Source organism: Chiloscyllium punctatum, chromosome 33 (assembly GCF_047496795.1).
Source record: "Chiloscyllium punctatum isolate Juve2018m chromosome 33, sChiPun1.3, whole genome shotgun sequence".
Classification (NCBI taxonomy): domain Eukaryota; kingdom Metazoa; phylum Chordata; class Chondrichthyes; order Orectolobiformes; family Hemiscylliidae; genus Chiloscyllium; species Chiloscyllium punctatum.
In genome coordinates, this window is record NC_092771.1 from 26,396,010 (window position 1) to 26,418,511 (window position 22,502).

A 22,502-nucleotide genomic window follows, 5' to 3' on the forward strand; every position below is an offset into this window, starting at 1 on the left:
TTATGCTTAATGGAAGAATGATTGCTGAACAAGCTGTTTCAGTTAATGGGAAGGTTCTGGTGAAGAATAAGCAAAAAATGATTTGCATTGACAATCTGCCTCAGGATCTCAGGAAAAAGACTAAAGACCAACAGTAGGTGACTAGAAAACAGGTCTTGAGAAGTTAAACTGAAGAAAGCAAAGTCTGGACATTTTTATTAATATCAGTATATAGTCTGATCATTTTTATTAATATCAGTACATCAGCTCATGACAAGACCATCTCAGAGGAGACACCAATGCATCTGAACACTCCTTGATGCCGAGCTCTAGTGACGGATGTTGTTGAGCTCTCGAGGAGACCCCATCACTAACTGGTCTGGTCATAGGGCAATTTCAAAGTTGTGCTTCACCCAAAATCAAAGCCATCTGAAAAGATTAATTCATTGTCCAGTTCCCAAAAACTTAGCTGGCAAATTAGGAAATTAGAACATGTACATAGCTGGCTGCCATGCTAATTCCTTTTTAATTTATTCTTTTATAGGATTTGGGCATCGCTAGCCTGGCCACTTATTCCCAATTACCCTTGAGAAGACAATGGTGAGCGGCCTCTTGATATGCTACAGCTAATACATTGGAGATACATGCACAGTACTCTTAGGGTGGAAGTTGCAGGATTTTGACTCAATGACAGTAAAGGAACAGCAATATAGTTCCGAGTCAGGAAGATATGTGATTGTATGACAGGACAATGCAGGGATGGAAGGGGAATAAGCATCTTATTTCTGCACATAAAGTTGACATGACTACAAGGATGCAGACCAATGATCACTCAAAGGCTCTTTGAAACAGACTGTTAGATTTAGCTCCAAAGAGACTGGTTTCTGAAATTTTTCATCTTGCAGTCATTAGGACAGACACTAGAATGTCAAATTTCAAAGAATTGTAGGAATTTGTACTACAGATGAAAATGGTGCTGACTGGTGACAAAATTGATTCTGATTGGTTCAGCAATGTTGCTTCTCAAGCTTTTGGATATTTCAAAACGCAATGCAAGTCTTGAATATTTTCATTTTGTTTGCAGAAAACGGATCCCTCCATATCTTAAATTCATCATTACAGTAGCTATTAGCAATACAGTATTGTCCAGCAAGTGTTGCTCAATCACAGAATTACATCTAACAGTAGTCACTGTATTTCAGATTTTGCAAGTGTGGGCCAGTTGAGAATGGTCTGTACTTGACTTATTTCAAGCAACTCTAGGAACATAAGCAGATGAGCTTATAAATGGCTCATTTCCATTTGCTAAAAGTGATGAATATATGCAGGAATCCACACTCTGTGATCAAAACGAATATGCGCAATTCTTGCACTTTTTAAAAATTACCTTGGAGCTTGGGGAACCTAAAAATATTGCATAGCCCCAATCAGATTCACCTTACCAATAATCAGCAATCTCTAGTGTGCCATTTTGTGACTGCTTGAGATTTGCTTTTCTTGCATTTGTCTTGAGTGACTGCACAATGAAAAGATTTGGCAATATGTCGCCTTTTTCAGCAATATTCAAATTCTGAGCTACCAAATAGCAATCTGCCTGTTACTTCCCTTCGACTTTTGTTTGCTTTCTTTTTATCCATTTTGACTATTCAGAAATACATAGTGCAGATTTAACACAAATCTGCACTATGTATTTAACTAAAAACAAATCCTTTATGGTCCCAATGTGGGTGAAATAATGACTTCTCACTCTGACTGAAATGCCTCGTAACCTCCCCATTGCAAAAGAAACCCTGAATACTGTTTTGCGTGTGTGATTGATAGTGCTTCTGGCGAGCAGAACACCAATGGCAGGTATTTCAAAACCCCCTGCAAGTTGAGCAGGAACCCTGCAAGATCAGAGCTGGTCATTGATAATAGCACTCAGGTTCAAAGGAAGCCAGTACTTAACAATAGAAATCAGGAAGTTCTTTTCTTCTTCAGATGTCATGGACATCTCCAGGTATTGAAAATCAGACGCATTTGCTGAAGACGTGCTGCTTACCTGTGACTGCGTAGCAGGCGAACGAGAGCCTTGGCTATCACACCAACCTCTGCTTTGGGAGCAAGGTGGAAGTAAAGTTGTGCCACAGCCATCACCACCTGAGGGCCAAGGAGACAAAGGAAGAGATCAGCTTTGAGCAACGGAACCCTGACGGTGCCAACATTTGGACCAGGATGGCTGCAGGCGAAGGTAGGAAGCACTGTTGACATGAACTGATGTGAATATTTCTTCATTTTCTTAACTAGCTGCTTTCCCTTTAGCTGGTTTGCTATCAACACATTACTGATTTCAACATGACTCTCAGTTGATATGCCTTCTATTGGAAATACATGTTTATATTTAAGGAGTATTCTCGAAAAATTCTTGAATATTTGAACTATTAGACATTTTCATGATTGAAACAGGATGGTTTCTTTGAAATTAGGTCAGCAGTTAAATGTATGCTATGGACTAACTGCTTTTTACATGAAATCAAGTGAATTTAGAGTCACTGCTTAGGAAAGTTTTCAAAGAGATAAGATATGCGATTAACTGCCTGAAACAAAAGAAGGCAAGGTAGCTTTAAGAGGACTACAGGCCCCTATACTAATATAATATGGACTTTATTGCTTTAAATTCTGAAAAATCGGATTAGGATCCCCTGTACTATTAAATGCCTAGCAAACCTCTTTGGACTGAACAGTTCTATTCTTCAGACTTAGAAATCTGTGTAAGGCAGCAATAGGACTCTCTCCTGAATCCTGTTCTACTCAGAAGTTCCTATCAGCCAGTATTTCTGTGTACCTGGTAACACCTGAAGGATTCTCAGAGACTCAAATCCAAATTGGTTGGAATCAGAATTGGACATCCATTATCAATCTACAGCTGTCAGCAGTTCAGCTTTGTTGACAGGAGAAAGTGGACATGCAAAGTCATCACACTTTATCCTTTGATTCCAGACCCTTGGCCTGCAGGAGTTGTTTTATCCCTCTTGCTTTTCAGTTAAAAGAACGTAACCTCTGCAGAGACTTTCTTTTCATGCTGTTTAGGTGTCTCTTTGTATGAGACAGAGGGGAAATAGTCTAATTTTGGATCATAGCTTAACTAGGCTTTAACCATGTTCTTCAAGATTAAGCCTTGTTCATAATAGACAGATTATTTTGAGTTCATGAAAGAAGCCTGGTGGACACTTCTTCTATTCTGAATGATAGTCCAAAAGAGAAGTGATTGGTCATTTGGTGATTGAACCAACACATTTCTGCTAATGGTGTGACTGGTGGAGTCTTGTGTTTTGATTCCAGTACCAGTGTAATCCTTCCTGCACAATCATAACATTTCTCAATTTCCTGCCCTGAAAACATTTACCTTTCAATTATCATTTTCTTCTTTTCCATTATTAATGGCCCAGCCTCACTTTCTATTGGACTAATGTTCACTTTGTTTCCTCTTTTCCTTCTTAAATATCAAAAGAAGCTCTCACGATCTGTTTTCATATTTTTAGCTAGCTTTCTCTTGTACTCTAAATCTTCCTATTTTATTCATCTTTTAGACAATCTTTTCTGCTTTTGATATTCTGCGCACTCTTTTGTCCTACCTGTGATCTTTGGTCAATAATATGTTTATTGTTAAGATTTATTAAACCTCTAGCTTCTTTAGTTAAACAGTGATGATGGTTGTTTCCATCTGAATTTTTCTTTACTATTTGAATGTATCTATTCTGTGTATTTGGGAATATTCCCTTGAATGTCTTCCAATTCATCTTCGTTGACCTATCCATTCACCTGATTTGTCAGTCCACTTTTGCTAGCTCTGTGTCATGCTCTCATATTGCCCTTATTAAAGCTTTAAAATACCAGTCTCAGCCACACTCCTCTCTCCCCAAATTGAATATAAAATTCAATAATATTATCATTGTTGCTATCTAAGGGTTTCTTCATTGCAAGATTATTAATTGTGCTATTTTGTTGCACATTAGAAGGAGTGACATAGCCTGCACTCTGGTCAGCTCAAAAACATTCTGTTCTAAGAAACTGTCTTGAAAATATTTTATGAAGCCCAGATCTAAGCTCCCTTTATCCATCGGATTTTACAGATATTAAGATTTAGATTAAAATGTTCCATGATTATTGCTCTACCTTTCCTTAAAGATTGTTTAGCCCTACCCAAGCAGGACAGAAAGTTAAAACTTAAACAATAAATTTAAGTTGAAATGTTAATTGAAAGCATGCAGTATTAAATTTTATAAAAGAGTTTAACCCTGAAGATTCACTCCCTCATAAATATTTCTGTCAATCCCATGCTAAGCTTAAGTTTTATTCTTTTATGGCATATGAGTATTTCTGTCAAGACCTGCAATGGTTGTCAATCCCCAATCACCAGGGTGGGTTTCTCATCCATTTCAGACAGCAGTTATGAGTCATCCACACTGCTCTGGGTCTGGAATCACATGGAGGCCAAGCTGGATAAAGATGACATTTGTGAGCCAGAAGGGTTGTTACGACAATTGATGAAAGCTATATTTTAATAATAAAATTTAAATTCCACCAGCTACTGTGGTGGAATTTGAACTCACGTCATCACAACATTAGCCTGAGTCTCTAGTTTACCGGTTCAGACACATTATCAAAACACCACCATCTCAGCCTGACGTTTGTAGCTTGCTGGCAGTATTTCCATATTAAAGGCACATTTGCACCCCTTAGGCACGGGGAGCCGCCCCAAAATGCTACAGCTTACCGCAGCATTCCGGCTCTGGAGAAGAGGTTTGGTGTTGCGAAGCAGTAGACGATGGTCAGGATCCATGACATACGGTTTCCGTTTTGGAAGCACAGCTGCATCCATTTCCCCTTGCTTGGATTCCTCCTCATCAGATCCATAAAATGCTTTTTCTGGGTTTTCCTCCAATAAAGATTCCTGCCCACAGTGACCAGGGAACAAATGGCACTGTTATAATCCATTGGGAAGCCAGGTAACAAACTGATGATTTATACAGGGGAGCTAGGCAAAGAACTAAATTTTACACAAACATTTATGAAGATCACTCAGTCTATCCAGCTTCCCCTGAAGCATGCTGGCTCCATCAATAATATGTATTAATACAGAATTTTCAAAGTACTACATCTTTCCAAGGCCCCTAACAGAAATCCTATGAAACAAAATTTGACACCAAGTTATTAGGGGGAATGACCAAAGATTGGTCAAAGTGGTAGGTTTTAGCAAGTGTTTTAAAGTTTAAAAGAGATAGGGAGGTTTAGGGTGGAATATCCTCTGCTTGGAGCCTCGAAAACTGGATGCATGGCTGCCAATGGTAGAGCAGTTAGAAACACAGATGCCACTGCTGGCATCTACTTGACCCCCGTGATGTGAAGGATTGATCTAGCCACATCGCCACAGAATTCCTTGTGAACAGTTGCTGAAGAAAAACACCTTTGACCACAAGTCCATCACATAGTGGTCAGCACATAATGTCCTCAAGATCCTGTCTGAAAAGATGGTGGATCCTGTTAGCTGGTTCCCTCAACAGACCGCCCAAGCCATTTGACCGAATTCCTCACCACCATAAATACCAAAATCCAGCTCGTGGTGAGAACAGCCCTCTCTGTCAGATCCTTCCTGCACACTCTGCCCTTCCTCACACTGGTGGGGAAGAGACTGTCATTCAAGCAGGTCATAAGCAATGCAGTGGTGTTTTGTGAAATAAGAACATAAACTGAGATAAATATCAACTTCAGCTAGACCAACATTAACTCAGTGAGATATGTTCTTTGATCTGCTTGAAACATGCTAATCTTCCAGTCCAAAGAACTGCCAGTGTCTGAATGTTACAGGTTGGAACATTCCAAGGTCCAGGAATATGTGCTCAAGTTGCGCCAAAGTCTGGAGCAGCTGTGGTAGACTCTCCTGTAATACTTCACCAAGAAACTGGAAATCATCTAAAACTCCTTGGTAGTATCCATCAAAAAATGTTTGACATTAAATATAAATTATACTTATAACATGTAATTTTATATGTGATGAGGCACCATAGAGTGCCAAGTACTTCGCTGAAAGAAGTGGATCTGCTTTATTCTTTGTAATGTCATACTTTTACAATGTTATGAATTGAGTATATTTTTGGGAGAGAAGGTTATTAAAATGAGGGATACTCAAGAGGCCAGAATTGAAAGCGCAGAGGTATTTTTCAGCGTTACAGGGTTAGACAAAATCATAGAGGTAAGGAGCGAGGCCACGGAGGAATTGAAAACGGTGATTGGAATTTAAAAATCAAGGTATTGCCACACCTGGAGTCAGTAAAGGTCAACAAAGAACAAAGCTGATTAGGAAATGGGACCTGGTGTGAGTTGACAGCAGTGATGAAAATATCTAACTCAGGGCATTAAGGAAGGATGGGGTAAAATGGCATCAATACATTCAAAGGAAAAGCCAATAAACACAGAAGTCAGAATGGAATAGAAAGAAATGGTAAGTTGACCAGGAGGGGGCTCAGATCACGTGGTCAAATGGCCTGCTTCTACCTAATTAACTGTTTTGGAAATTGATATGCCAAACTTGTCCAAAACAAGGACCAAAGTGTGTTGGTAGAGATCCTGGGAAATAACTTGCAATGGTAACACCTTATAAAGTATAAGGACAGTAAACTGGGAAGGTGTGTAATGGGAAGGGGAGGGGCAGGCCAGATGGGGGCACTGTACACTTACGTTCTGGTTAGGGTTGAGGAACTGGGTCCGTGCATAGCGTGTGAGCATATTGATGATGACAACTTGTCCCCATTCCTCCACATCAATCAAAAGGTTGCAGAGTTTCCGATAGTTCTTGTGGATCAGATCAATCCTCTCAGGGCAAACTTCTTCGAAGGCCATCACCACACTTCCTGCAACCAACTAGCAGACAGACAGGAGTGAGGCAATTGAGTATGAGCAAGTAATTTGACTTCTTGCGCCAATGGAGATGCCACTGGCAAGACATAAGAACATAAATATATAAGAATTAGGAGCAGGAGTACCCAATTCAGCCCCTTGAGTCTGCTCCATTACTTGATATGGTCATGGCTTATCTCATCTCAGCCTCAACTCCACATTCCTGCCCACTCTCTACACCCCTTCAACCCATTATTAATTAAAAATCTGACTGTAAGACCATAAGGCATAGGAGCAGAATTAGGTTATTTAGCCCATCAAGTCTGCTCCACTACTCAATAATGGCTGATATATTTTGCAACCCTATTCTCCTGCCGTCTCCCATAACCATTGATTCCCTTGACAATCAAGAACCTACCTTTCTCTGTCTTAAATATACTCAATGATTTGGTCTCCACAGCCTTCTGCAAGAATGAGTTTAACAGATTCACCACCTTCTGGTTGAAGAAATTCCTCCTCATCTCAGTTCTAAAGGGTCACCCCCTTACTTTGAAACTGTGCATTAGGGTCCTGGTCATTCCTATTAGTGGAAACATTTTCCCTACATCTACAGGCCTTTCAGTATTCTGTAATTTTCAAGCAGACACTCCCCTCATCCTTCTAAACTGCAACAAGGTCAGACCCAGGGTTCTCAACCACTCCTCTATGACAAGAGCTTAATCACCAGAATCATACTTGTAAACATCCTCTGGACTCTTCCAAGACCAGCACATCCTTCTTTAGATACAAGGAGCAAAACTGCTTGCACTACTCCAAATGAAAACTGATGTAAAATACCTATTCAGTTCCAGCACTCTCTCTTTGTTCTCCATACTATTTCTCAAGCCTCATATTCCAATGTCCACTCTTACCTTTTATATATCTAAAGAACTCTTGCAATCTTCTTTTATATTACTAGCTATCTTACTTTCATATTTCATCTTTCCCCCCATTATTGTTTTTTTAGTTATCCTCTGCTGGTTTTTAAAGGCTTCCCAATCTTATGGCTTCCCTCTAATCTTCACCACATTGTATGCTTTTTCTTTTGCTTCTATGTTGCCCCAGACTTCCCCTGTCAGCCAGTTTTGCCTCATTCTCCCCTTAGTATGCTTCTTCCTCCTTGAGATGCATTTTTGCTGTGCCTCTTGAATTACTCCTAGAATCTCCTTCCATTGCTGCTCCTCTGTCTTCTCTGCTAGACTCCCTTTCCAATTCTGGCCAGCTCTTCCCTCATGTCTTTGGAGTTACCTTTACTCAATTGTAATAACATTACATCTGACTACAGCTTCTCACTCTCAAACTGCAGGGTAAATTCTATCATATTATGGTCATTACCCTCCAAGGATGCTTTCATCTTAAGCTCCCTAATCAAGTCTACCTCATTACACAACACCAAATTGAGAATTGCCTGTTCTCTCGTGCTATACCACAAGCTGCTCCAAACAAAAATCTCATGGGTATTCTATGAATTCCTTTTCTTAAGATCTGCTACAAACCTGATTTTCCCAGTCCGCCTGCATACTGAAGTCTCACATGAGTATTGCAATAGTGCCTTTATTACATGCCTTTTCTATCTCCAGATTTATTTTCTGCCCCACATCTTGACTACTGTTAGGAGACCTGAACAGAACTCCCATCAGCGCCCTTTTTTCCCTGCAGTAGCTCAACTCTACCCACACAGATTCTATGCCTTCTGAGTCTGTATCATTCTTGCTATCAATTTAATTTCATTTCTTACTAACAAGGCAACTCCATCCCCTCTGCCTATCTGCCTTCCTTTTGATAGAATGTATATCCTTGGATATTTAATTCCTCACCCTGATACCCTTGTAGCCACATCTCTGTGAAACACACATCATAGCTTCAATTTCAATTTGCTTTACAAGCTCATTTTCCTTGTTTTACGTAGAGTCACACAGCATAGAAACAGACACTTCAGTCCAACAGTCCACGCCGAACATGACCCCAAACTAAACTAGTCCCATCCATCTGCACCTGGTCTATATCCCTCCAAAACTCTCCTATTAATGTATCTATCTTTTAAATGTTGTAATTGTATCCACATCCACCATTTCCTCAGGAAGTTCATTTCACATGTGAACTACCCTCTGTGTAAAAAAAGTGCCTCTTACGCCTTTTTTCAATCTCTCGCCTCTCACCTTAAAAAAGTATCCCTGATCTTGAAATCCCCCATCCTAGGGAAAAAACAAGTACCATTAACTCTTTCTATACCTCTCATTATTTTATAAACTTCTATCAAATCGTTTTTCAACCTCTTATGCTCCAGTTAAGAAAACTCCCAGCGTATCCAGCCTTTCTTTATAACCCAAACCTTCCATATCTGGCAACATTCCAGTAAATCTCTTCTGAACCCTCTCCAACTTGATAATATCTTTCTTATCACTGGGTGACCTGATCTGGACACAGTATTCTAGAAGAGGCCTCACCAATGTCCTGTATAACCTTAACATGACTTCCCAACTCCTATCCTCAAAGGACTGAGTACTGAAGGCAAGCGTGCCAACCACCTTTTGAACCAACCTGTCTATATGTGATGCAAACTTCAAAGAATTATGTACCTGCAACTCTAGGTCCCCTTGTTCTATAACACTACCCAAGACCCTACTATTAATTGTGTAAGCCTTATGCTTGTTTATTGTACCAAAATGCAATACCTTGCATTTATCCAGATTGAACTCCATCTGCTATTTTTCAGCCCATTAATCTATTTGATCAAGATCCCTTTGTAATCTTAGAAAACCGTCTTCACTGTCTACAATGCCATCAATTTTTGTGTCGTTTGCAAACTTACTAACCATGCCTTCAAACTTCTCATACGAATCAATTATAAAAATGACAAAGAAAAGAGGACCCATAACCTGTACCTGTGGAACACTACTGGTCACAGGCATCCATTATCAAGCTCAGCCTGAAACTCATATGGCATAACTTTACGAATTACTCTACCTCGCATAAAACCCATGCTGACGATCCCTAATCAATTTTTGCCTCTCTAAATGTCCATAAATCCTATCTTTTATAATCACCTCCAACACTTTGCCCACAACCAAAGTCAGTTTCACAGGTTAATAGTCCCCCTGTTTCTCCTCACAACCTTTTTAAAACAAAGGTACAACATTAGCCACCCTCCAGTCATCAGGCACTTCACCTGTAGTTATAGATAATGCCACTATTTCTGCAAGGGGTCTCGTAATTTCTTCTCTTACTTCCCACAATGTTCTGGGATACATTAGAGTTAGAGAGTCATAGAGATGTACAGCACGGAAACAGACCCTTCGGTCCAACTCATCCATGCCGACCAGATATTCCAACCCAATCTAGTCCCACCTGCCAGCACCCAGCCCATATCCCTCCAAACTCTCCCTATTCATATACCCATCCAACTGCCTTTTAAATGTTGCAATTGTACTAGCCTCCACCACTTCCTCTGGCAGTTCATTCCATACTGGTACCACCTACTGAGTAAAAACGCTGTCTCTTAGGTCTCTTTTATATCTTTCCCCTCTCACCCTACACCAATGCCCTCTAGTTCTGGACTCCCCGACCCGAGGGAAAAGACTTTGTCTATTTATCCTATCCATGCCACTCATGATTTTATAAACCTCTATAAAGTCACCCCTCATCCTCCAACACTCCATGGAAAACAGCCCTAGCCTATTCAGCCTCTCCCTATAGCTCAAATCCTCCAACCCTGGCAACATTTTTGTAAATCTTTTCTGAATCCTTTCAGGTTTCACAACATCTTTCCGATTGGAAGGAGACCAGAATTGCACGCAATATTCCAACAGTGGCCTAACCAACATCCTGTACAGCTGCAATATGACCTCCTAATTCCTGTACTCAATACTCTAACCAATAAAGGAAAGCATACCAAATGCCTTCTTCACTATCCTATCTACCTGCGACTCCACTTTCAAAGAGCTATGAACCTGCACTCCAAGGACTCTTTGTTCAGCAACACTCCCTAAGACCTTACCATTAAGTGTATAAGTCCTGCTAAGATTGGCTTTCCCAAAATGCAGCACCTCATATTTATCTAAATTAAACTCCATCTGCCACTTCTCAGTCCATTGGCCCATCTGATCAAGATCCTGTTGTAATCGGAGTTAACCTTCTTCGCTGTCCACGACACCTCCAATTTTGGTGTCATCAGCAAACTTACTAACTGTACCTTTTATGCTCACATCCAAATCATTTATATAAATGATGAAAAGTAGTGGATCCAGCACCGATCCTTGTGGCACTCCACTGGTCACAGGCCTCCAGTCTGAAAAACAACCCTCCACCACCACCCTCTGTCTTCTACCTTCGAGCCAGTTCTGTATCCAAATGGCTAGTTCTCTCTGTATTCCATGAGATCTAACCTTGCTCACCAGTCTCCCTTGGGGAACCTTGTCGAAGGCCTTACTAAGTCCATATAGATCACGTCTACCGCTCTGCCCTCTTTGTTACTTCTTCAAAAAATTCAGTCAAGTTTGTGAAACATGATTTCCCACGCATAAAGCCATGTTGACTATCTCTAATCAATCCTTGCTTTTCCAAATACATGTACATCCTGTCCCTCAGGATTCCCTCCAACAACATGCCCATCACCGATGTAAGGCTCACTGGTCTATAGTTCCCTATCTTGTCCTTACCACCCTTCTTAAACAGTGGCACCACGTTAGCCAACCTCCAGCCTTCCGGTGCCTCACCTGTGATTACCAGTGAAACAAATCTCAGTAAGGAGCCCAGCAATCACTTCCCTAGCTTCCCAAAGAGTTTAGGGTACACCTAATCAGATCCTGGGGATTTATCCACTTATGTGCATTTCAAGACATCCAGCACTTCCTCCTCTGTAATATAGACATTTTTCAAGATGTCACCATCTATTTCCCTACATTCTATATCTTCCATGTCCTTTTCCACAGTAAATACTGATGCAAAATACTCATTTAGTATCTGCCCCATCTCCTGCGGCTCCACACAAAAGCCTCCTTGCTGATCTTTGTGGGGCCCTATTCTCTCCCTAGTTACCCTTTGTCCTTAATTGATCAGGTCCTGGAGATGTATCCACCTTTATATTCTATAAGACCTCCCAAACTTACTCTTCCATAATGTGAACTATTTTTAAAATATCCAAGTTTATTTTTCTGCATTCTCCAGACTCTATTTCTTTCTACAGAGTAAAAACTGATGTGAGCTATTCATTTAGTATCTCACCCAACTCCTGGGGTTCAACACAAAGACGACATCCTTGATTGTTAAGAGGCCCTACCCTCTCTCTCGTTACCCTCTTGCTCTTAATGTATTTGCAGAATGTCTTCAGATTATCCGTAATCTTATCTGTTATCTCATGTCCCCTCTTTACCTTCCTGATTTCTCTTTTAAGATTGCCCCACAATCTTTACATTGATTAAGAGATTCAATTGAACCACATTGTCTACATCTAAAGTAAGGTTCTCTTTTATTCTTAACAAGAACCTCTCTCTTTATTCACCCATTGTTCCTTAATCTTACTAGCCTTATTCTTCACTCTAACAGGAACAAAATGCCTCTGAACTTTCATCATCACATTCTTGAATGCCTCCCACTTGTGAGAAGTCCTTTTACCTGCAAACAGTCTACTCCAACCAACTTTTGAAAGCTGTCTCATATCATTTAATTTTGCCTTACTCCAATTAAAACTTAATTTTTTTATAGAAGGTTTGTCCTTCTCCATAACTAGTTTAAAACAAATAGAATTACGATCACTGGACCCAAAGTGTGCCCCTACTGATGTGGAGCTGTCAGTGTTGGACTGGGGTGGACAAAACTAAAAACCACACAACATTAGGTTATAGTCCAATAGGTTTATTTAGAAGTACAAGCTTTCGGAGTGCTGCTCCTTTGTCAGGTGGCTATTGGGCAGGATCATAGGACACAGAATTTATAGTAAAAGATCAAAGTGTCATACAATTGATGCGATGTATTGAACAAACCAAGATTGCTGTTCAGTCTTTAATCACTTAGAATGGGGATGCAAATTTCGATTGATTAATATGTAAATCCCAGAACTTCTTTCCAGTCACAGTCTCAAGATAATTTAAAGTTTTATTTTAAAAAATGGTGATATCTCAGCTCAGATAATGCATTAAAGGTGTGAGGTTAGAGTCTGTCTGCACCCCAAACTTGAGTCAGACTGGTTCTACTTCCAAAGTAGGAATTTATATAATGTCACATGGATTGACTGTCTAAAGATTGTGTGCTTTTTGAACAAAATAGAATGTATCTTCAAATACAAATCTGTAACTGCAAATTCACCCAATACACTGAGATGTGTGTGCATGCATGCATGTGTGTGTGCTCTATCTTATTACCCAAGAAAAGGTAACATATTTCTCATTCTCTAGTAGGAACATTTACATATTGAGAGGGAATTTTCCTGAATGCACTTAAATTCTTCACCACCCAAACTTTTAACACTATGGTAGTCTCAGTCAATATTTGTAAAATTAAAATCACCTATTAAACCTTATTATTCTTACATATATCTGAGACCTCGCTCCATATTTGTTCCTCTATTTCCCTCTGATTATTGGCAGGTCTGCAGTACAAACCAATGAAGGTGATCATTCCCTTTTATTTCTAATTTCAACCCACATCTTCACAATGATTTTTCAGAAATATCTTCTTGAGTTACTGAAGTCATACTTTCCTTCATCAAAAATGCCACTTCTCCCTCATCTTTGCCTCTTTTTCTAACCTGCCCACAGCATCTGAAACTAGAAACATTTGAGCTGCCGGTTCTGTCTATCCCTCAGTCAAGTTTCTGTAATAGCTATGATGTCCCAATCCCACATTCCCAAATGTGCTGAGTTCACCAGCCTTACCTGTAAGACCCCTTGCATTGAAATAAATGCAGTTCAAATCTTCAGAGTTACTCCATTCTATGATTTGTCTCTTTAACGTCTTTTCAGATTTAAACCCATTCTTCTGTATCTTTCTATTTACTTTCCTACTTAGGATCCCTTCACCCCTTCTCTCTAATAGTTTTACAGTCTCCCTTAATAGAGTTAGCAAATCTCCCTGCTAGGATATTGGTCCCTTTCCAGTACAGGTGAAACCCATCCTCTTCAAGCAGAAATCTCAATGATTCAAGAACCCTGAACATTACACCATCTCTTCAGCCATTGATTTATCTCCTTTGTCCTTTTATTCTTTCCCTCATTTGAGTTTGGCACCAGGAGAAAACTAGAGATTACTACTTTTGAGGTTCAAGTTTTAATCTGCTTCCTAATCTCATAAATTCACTCTGTACTGCTTTAGTCTTTTCCCTGAAAATGTCATTCCGACCAATGTGTACAATAATTACTGGCTTCTCAATCTCACCTTTAACAATATGCATGAAATGTTAAGAGACATCCTTAATCCTAGCATCAGGAAAGTAACAAACCATCCTAAATTTATGATAACTGCCATAGAATCTCCTGTCTATGCTCCTGACAGGAGAGTCCCTGATAATTCTACTAAATCTTGTCAAACACTGTCTAACACAAGAATTATCCCAAGTGTCCAATAACTGACTGCCCCGTCCATTTTCATCAGAGAGACTATCCCGTTCTACAGTTCCAAAAACAGAATATCCATTTGTCAGAGGAATAGCCATCAGAGACTTTTGAACTACCTTCTTACCTTTCCCGACAGTCACCCATCTATCTGACTGATGCTGCTGCATAATAACGTTCCTAAATCTACTAGCCATCTCACGCTATATTTCATATATGCCTTTAATAATATTAAGCCACAAAAAGGATGTTTCAATAATGCCTTATATACAAAATAAGCTACTTTCTATAACCGACAGAAAATAATGTTAAAATTGAATACATTAGGGATATAAACCATAAAACTTAAATAAAATCAACCACTTGCTGAATAACTGAAGAAAAAAAATGACTCCTCATCAATAAATTCCTTCTCAACAGCCGACCACATGGAGGTCTCTCCAGAATGAAAACACAACTCCTTACTAAAAACTTTTGTTTTTTGGTTAAAAAAAAGACGCTCTGCAATGTAAAAAAAACCTTCTAAAACATATATAGATTTTTTAAACCTCTGAATTTAGAATAACAAAATTCAGCTGTTTACTGTATACCCTGTAAAGCTCATTTTTTAAAAATTGCAATTTTTGGGGGTTTTTTGGGGGTAGGGTTGCCTTGTTAGTTGAGAATGAAATTAAATCCATGGCACTGAATGGCATACGGTCGAATGATGTGGAGGTTGTGTGGGTGGAGTTGAGGAGCCATAAAGGCGAAAAACCATAAGGGGAATTATGCATAGACCTCCTAACAATGGTCAGGACCAGAGTGCAAGATGTACCGGGAAATAGATAGAGCATGTCAGAAAGGCAAGGTCATGGTGATCATGGGGGACTTCAATATGCAGGTGGATTGGGTGAATAATGTTGCTGGTGGATCCAAAGAAAGTGAATTCATGGATTGCTTACAGGATGGCTTTTTTGGATCAGCTTTTGATGGAGCCCACAAGGGAGCAGGCTATTCTGGACTTAGTGCTATGTAATGAGCCAGACTTTATAAAAGATCTTAAAGGGAACACCTAGGAGGCAGCGATCATAATATGGTAGAGATCAGTCTGCAATTGGAAAGAGAGAAGGCAAAATCGGTTGTAATAGTGTTACAGTTAAATAAAGGTAATTACAGGGGCATGAGAGAGGAACTGATGAAAATCACCTGAAAGCAGAGCCTAGCCAGGAAGACAGTAGAGCAATAATGGCAGGAGTTTTTGGGTGTAATTGAGGACACAGTATAGAGAATCATCCCAAAGAAAAGAAAGATTATCTGAGGTCAGGGGGAGGGGTGGGAGGTCGAGGAGAGGGGTGGGGGGGCGGGGGGGGTGGGGGGGGGGGGAGGTGGTGGAGAGCGGTAATCAGACAGCCATTGCTGACAAAGGAAGTCAGGAAATGTATCAAAGAAAAAGAGAGAGCCTATAAAGTGGCCAGGAGCACTGGGAAATCAGAAGATTGGGAAGACTACAAAAAACAGAGGGCAACAAAGAGAGAAATAAGGAAGGAAATATGAAGGTAGGCTAGTTAGTAATATTAGAAATGATAGCAAAAGTTTCTTTCAATACATCAGAAACAAACGAAAGGCAAAGTAGACATTGGGCCGCTCCAAATTGATGCAGGAAGGCTAGTGCTGGGAGATAAGGAAATAGCTGAAGAACTTAATAAGTATTTTGTGTCAGTCTTCACAGTGAAAGACATGAGTAATATACTAACAATTAAGGAGAGTCGGGGGCAGGGTTAAGTATGATAGCCATTACAAAAGAGAAAGTGCTAGCAAAGCTAAAAGATCTAAAAATTGATAAATCTCCTGGCCCTGTTGGGCTACATCCTAGAGTTCTGAGGGAGGTGGCTGAGGAAATAGCAGAGGCAATGACTGTGATCTTTCAAAAGTCAGTGGAGGCAGGGAAAGTCCCAGGTGTTTGGAAAATTGCTGTTGTAACTCTCTTATTCAAGAAAGGATCAAGACAAAAGATGGAAAATTATAGGCCAATCAGCCTAACCTTGGTTGTTTGTAAATTTCTAGAATCCATTGGTAAGGATGAGATTTCTAAATTCTTGGAAGTGCAGGGTCGGATTTGAACAAGTCAGCATGGATTTAATAAGGGGAGGTCCTGCCTGACAAACCTGTTAGAACTCTTTGAAGAGGCAACAAGTACGTTAGACCAGGGAAACCCAGTGGATGTTATCTACCTCGACTTCCAAAAGGCCTTTGATAAGGTGCTTCACGGGAGGCTGCTGAGTACAGGTGAGGGCCCATGGTGTTCGAGGTGAGCTACTGGCATGGATTGAGGATTGGCTGTCTGACAGAAGGCAGAGAGTTGGAATAAAAGGTTCTTCTGCGGAATGGCAACCGGTGACAAGTGGTGTCCCGCAAGGTTCAGTGTTGGGCTTGCAGCTGTTCACTGTATATATAAGTGATATGGATGAAGGGACTGGGGGCATTTAGGTGAAGTTTGCTGATGATACAAAGTTAGGTGGGCTCTAGTTAGGCCCGATTTAAAATACTGTGTCCAACTTTGGGCCCCACACCTCAGGAAGGACATACTGGCACTGGACCGTGTCCAGCGGAGAGTCACATTGATGATACCTGGAATGGTAGGCCTAACATACAATGAACAGCTGAGGATCCTGGGATTGTATTCATTAGAGTTTAGAAGGTTGAGGGGAGATCTAATAGAAACTTATAAGATAACGGATGGCTTGGAAAGGGTGGATTCTGGGAAGTTGTTTCCATTAGGTGGGGAGACTAGGACCCGTGGGCACAGCCTTAGAATGAGAGGGGGTCAATTTAGAACAGAAATGAGGAGACATTTCTTCAGCCAGAGAGTGGTGGGCCTGTGGAACTCATTGCCATGGAGCGCAGTAGAGGCCGGGACATTAAATTCTTCAAGGCAGAGATTGATAAATTCTTGATCTCGCAAGGAATTAAGGGCTACAGGAGGAGTGTGGGTAAGTGAAGTTGAAATGCTCATCAGTCATGATTAAATGGTGATTAGATTAGATTACATTACAGTGTGGAAACAGGCCCTTCAGCCCAACAAGTCCACACCGACCCGCCGAAGCACAACCCACCCATACCCCTACATTTACCCCTTACCTAACACTACGGGCAATTTAGCATGGCCAATTCACCTGACCTGCACATCTTTGGACTGTAGGAGGAAACCGGAGCACCCGGAGGAAACCCACACAGACACGGGAGAACGTACAAACTCCACATAGTCAGTCGCCTGAGGCGGGAATTGAACCCGGGTTTCCGGCACTGTGAGGCAGCAGTGCTAACCACTGTACCGCTGTGCCGCCCCAAAGTGGACTAGATAGACTGAATGGACTTACTTTCACTCCTATGTCTTATGGTCTTATAGAATGCTAATGAATAGAAATCTTACATTATTAAACTATAATGACTATAATAACTTTTGAAAGAACTATAATAAATCTTTAACTAAGCCTGCAATCCAGCAGCAGCTGCAAGATCCACGCTGCTTCTCTTGTTGAGTTTGCTGATCTCTAAATATTGTGTGCATTTAAGTACAACACCCTCAATCCTGAATTGACCGCTCCCCATCTCATAGTTATCCCTTTTTTACTGAAGTTAGGTTCCTGGCCATTTCAATGTTCTCTATCCTATTACTTATTCTGGAAACTTTAAGAACCTCTGCTGATCACCCAACCCCTCTTTAACTTGGACGGAATTTGGTCAATTCATTTGGTGTATCTCTGATGGCAAAAAGTACAAACAGAATTCCTTTATCCCAATCATCTGGATAATCTTGACTATAAGCCCGCAACATGGTCTTGAATATCTGATGCCACCTTTCTAGTGCTCCCTGCAACTGTGGACGATATGCAGTGGATTTGAATTGTTTTATTCCTAAACTGTCCATAACTTCCTTGAAAAATTTTGATATAAAGTTTGACCCTTGATCTGACTGTATCTCTGTGGATAGTACGTATCTAGTGAAAGACTTGAGTAATTCTTCTACAATCCTTTTAGCTATGATATTGCAGAATGGAATGGCCTCTGGAAATTAGTGGATACATCCATAATTGTTAACAAATATTGATTCCCACGTTTTGTTTTAGGTAGGTGTCCTATACAATCAATTAAGGCTCTTGGAAAAGGTTCCTGAAATGCAGGAATGAGTATTAAAAGGTATGGGTTTTATTACTGCCTGTGGTTTTTGAATGACCTGACATGTATGACACGTCTAGCAAAATTCAACAACATCGTTGTGCAGTCCAGGCCAGTAAAAATGTTTTTGTATTTTAGCTTGAGTTTTTCTTACCCCTAAATTACCCCCTAGTGGTAGCTTGTGCACTATTCACAATGCCTCCTTTCTTTAACCCACTGGCAATATGACTTGATGAACTTCTGCCCATTTCTCAGCTGCCTGAATATGTGATGGTCTCCATTTTCTTATTAACACATTATTTTTAAGATAGTAGCACTCAGGGATGCACTCAGGTTCTACTCTCATGTATATCTTTTGATACAATTGCTTCAATTTTTGCTGTAATTGAATTAATTTCTCTGAAGTGAAGTTGTCTACTTTGTCATCCTTCTGCTCCTAATTTGTCTCAACCAATTGATCAAACAGGCCCTCTGATAATTCCACTTCATCTTTCTTATCTGGACTCTTTGATCTCTCCTGTTTCAACTATTGACTTTGTGACCTCATTACTACACAGTCAGGAAAAATGCCAGGGTATGCTTCTTGTAATACCTCAGTTGCCTGATTTTCCACTGACTTTTCAACCATAGTTGACAGCACTCCTTCCTGTGCACCAGCTATATCATTAACAACGACAAATTGTATTCCTCCACCAGCACTTTTCCACTTTTCATTGGACAATCTAAACTCACTCTACATAACTGAGCACTCCTTATCTCACCATAAATTTCAGTTACTCGCTTTTTTCCTGGCAATACTCCTTTGGAGGTACATAGGTCCTCATCTTTCAACATTAAAGATTGAGAGGATCCTACATCTCTTAATATTGTAACCTCTTTACCTGCTGCTCCTGGCCTATGTGAGTAAACTTTACCTTTGCAAATAAATGGTTTAAGAAGATCAAGCACTTACTGTTTAACCAACCCCCGACCAGGTTGTACATTCTGCTGCAACTTTCTAGCCTCCACTGTGCTTTGCATTACCACTCCAACAAAATTCACTGGCTTATCCTGTTTCCTTACATCTGTCTTCCAAGTGCTTTTCCTCACCCGCCAACACTGTGATTTCATGTGGCCTACTTTATTGCAGTGAAACAAACAGGAAAAGAATGAGATTCTAAAGGGAGAATATAGAAAGTTAGGCAGGAATTTAAAAAGGAGGTCCTAGACGGTAGTAATATCTGTATTACTTCTGATGCTATGAAGTAGTGAGGGTCAGAATAGGAGGATAGAGCAGATTAATGCATGGCTGAGGAGCTGGTGCAGGGGAGAATGGTTCACATTTTCAGATCATTGGAATCTCTTCTGGGGTAGAAGTGACCTGTATCTATAAAGACGGATTACACCTGATTTGGAAGGGGACTAATATATGGGCAGGGAGATTTGCTAGAGCTGTTTGGGAGGATTTAAACCAGTAAGATGGTGCTGGGGGTGGGGGAGCAGGGAAATAATGAGGCAAGACATCAATCTGAGACTGATATAGTTGGGAAGAGGAGCAAGTCAAACAGTCAGAGCAGGCAGCAACAAAGCAGAGAACAAGGTAGGACTGATAAATTAAACTGCATTTACTTCATTGCAAGAGGCCTAACAGGGAAAGCAGATAAACTCTGGGTATGGTTAGGAACATGGGACTGGGATATCATAGCAAGTACAGAAACATGGCTCAGGAATGGACAGGACTGGCAGCTTAATATTCCAGGATACAAATGCAAAAGAAGGATAGAAAGGGAGGCAAGAGAGAAGGGGCAGTGATGTTTTTGATAAGGGAGAGCATTACCTCCGTACTTAGGGAGGATATATTAGATTAGATTACTTACAGTTGGAAACAGGCCCTTCAGCCCAACAAGTCCACACCGACCCACAACCCACCCAGACCCATTCTCCTATACCTAACACTATGGGCAATTTAGCATGACCAATCCACCTGATTTGCACATTTTTGGACTGTGGGAGGAAACCAGAGCACCCGGAGGAAACCCACGCAGTCACGGGGAGAATGTGCAAACTCTACACAGAGAGTCGCCTGAGGTGGGAATTGAACCCAGGTCTCTGGCGCTATGAGGCAGCAGTGCTAACCACTGTGCCACCCTGCCACCCATACACCTGGGAATACATCCAGGGAAGTTATTTGGGTGGAACTGAGAAATAAGAAAAGGATGACCACCTCATTGGGATTGCATTATAAACCCCCTAATAGTCAGTGGGAAATTGAGAAACAAATTTGTAAGGAGATTTCAGTTATCTGTAAGAATAATACGGTAGTTATGGTACAGACGTTTGACTTTCCAAACATAGACTGGGACTGCCATAGTGTTAAGGGTTTAGATGGAGAAGAATTTGTTAAGAGTGCATAAGAAAAATTTTCTGATTCAGTATGTGGATGTACCTACTACAGGAGGTGCAAAACTTGACCTAGTCATGGGAAATAAGGCAGGGAAAGTGACTGAGGTGTCAGTGGGGGAGCACTTTGGGGCGAACAACCATAATACTATTAGTTTTAATAATAGTGATGAAAAAGATAGACCGGATGTAAAATTTAAGTTCTAAATAGGTGGAAGGCCAATTTTAAACTGTATTAGAGTCATAGAGATGTACAGCATGGAAACAGACCCTTTGGTCCAACCCATCCATGCCGACCAGATATCCCAACCCAATCTAGTCCCATCTGCCAGCACCTGGCCCATATCCCTCCAACCCTTCCTATTCAAACACCAATCCAAATGCCTCTTAAATGTTGCAATTGTACCAGCCTCCACCACTTCCTCTGGCAGCTCATTCCATACCCATACCACCCTCTGTGTGAAAAAGTTGCCCCTTAGGTCTCTTTTATATCTTTCCCTTCTCACCCTAGACCAATGACCTCTAGTTCTGGAGGGCAACAGCTTTCAAAAGCTGACCGGGGGCAGATGTTCACAGGTAAAGGGACGGCTGAAAAATGGGAAGCCTTCAAAAATGAAGTAGCAAGAGTCCAGAGACAGTATATTCCTGTTAGGGGAAAGTGAGGACTGCAGATGCTGGAGATCAGAGTTGAAAAATGTGTTGCTGGAAAAGCGCAGCAGGTCAGGTAGCATCCAAGGAAGCAGGAGAATCGACGTTTCGGGCATAAGCCCTTCTTCAAGGGCTGAAGAAGGGCTTATGCCCAAAACGTCGATTCTCCTGCTCCTTGGATACTACCTGACCTGCTGCGCTTTTCCAGGAACACATTATTCCTGTTAGGGTGAAAGGAAAGGCTGGTATGTGTAGGGAAAGCTGGATGATGAGAGAAATCGAGGCTTTGGTTAAATTAAAGAAGGAAGCATCTGTCAGGTATAGACAGGAGAGATTGAGTGAACCCTTATAAGAGTATAAAGGCAGTAGGAGTATATTTAAGAAGGAAATCAGGAAGGTGACAAGGGGACATGAAATAGCTTTGGCAAATAGGGTTAAGGAGAATCCTAAGTGATTTTATAAATACATTAAAGACAAAAGTGTATCCAGGGAGAGAATGGGGTACCTCAACGATCAGCAAGGCAGCCTACGTGTGGAACCGCAGGAGATGGGGAGATATTAAACAAGTATTTTGCATCAGTGTTTACTGTGGAGAAGGACATGGAAGATATAGAATGTGGGGAAATAGATGGTGACATCTTAAAAATGTCTTCATTGCAGAGGAGGTGGTGCTGGATTCTTAAACTGCATAAAGGTGGATAAATCCCCAGGTATCAGGTATATGCTAGAACTCAGTGGGAAGCTAGGGAAATGATTGCTGTGCCCCTTGCTGAGATATTTGTATCATTGATAGTCACAGGTGAAGTGCCAGAATACTGGAGGTTGGCTAACATGGTGCCACTATTAAGGGGGGTAAGAAAACCAAGGGAACTATGGACC

The 22,502-nt window shown here is 40.8% G+C and overlaps 1 protein-coding gene across 7 annotated transcripts in view; it reads right to left on the reverse strand.

Moving 5' to 3' along the window:
• ap3b2 (adaptor related protein complex 3 subunit beta 2) overlaps window positions 1–22,502 on the reverse strand; it is a 232,821-nt gene that overhangs the window by 95,658 nt on the left and 114,661 nt on the right. For all 7 annotated transcript variants that reach the window (XM_072553206.1, XM_072553202.1, XM_072553204.1 and 4 more), the window contains 3 exons: window positions 6,697–6,879; window positions 4,736–4,912; window positions 2,021–2,118 (listed from right to left, as the gene is read on the reverse strand). In XM_072553206.1, the coding sequence (XP_072409307.1) occupies window positions 2,021–2,118; window positions 4,736–4,912; window positions 6,697–6,879 (458 nt within the window). The remainder of the gene's footprint in view (window positions 1–2,020; window positions 2,119–4,735; window positions 4,913–6,696; window positions 6,880–22,502) is intronic.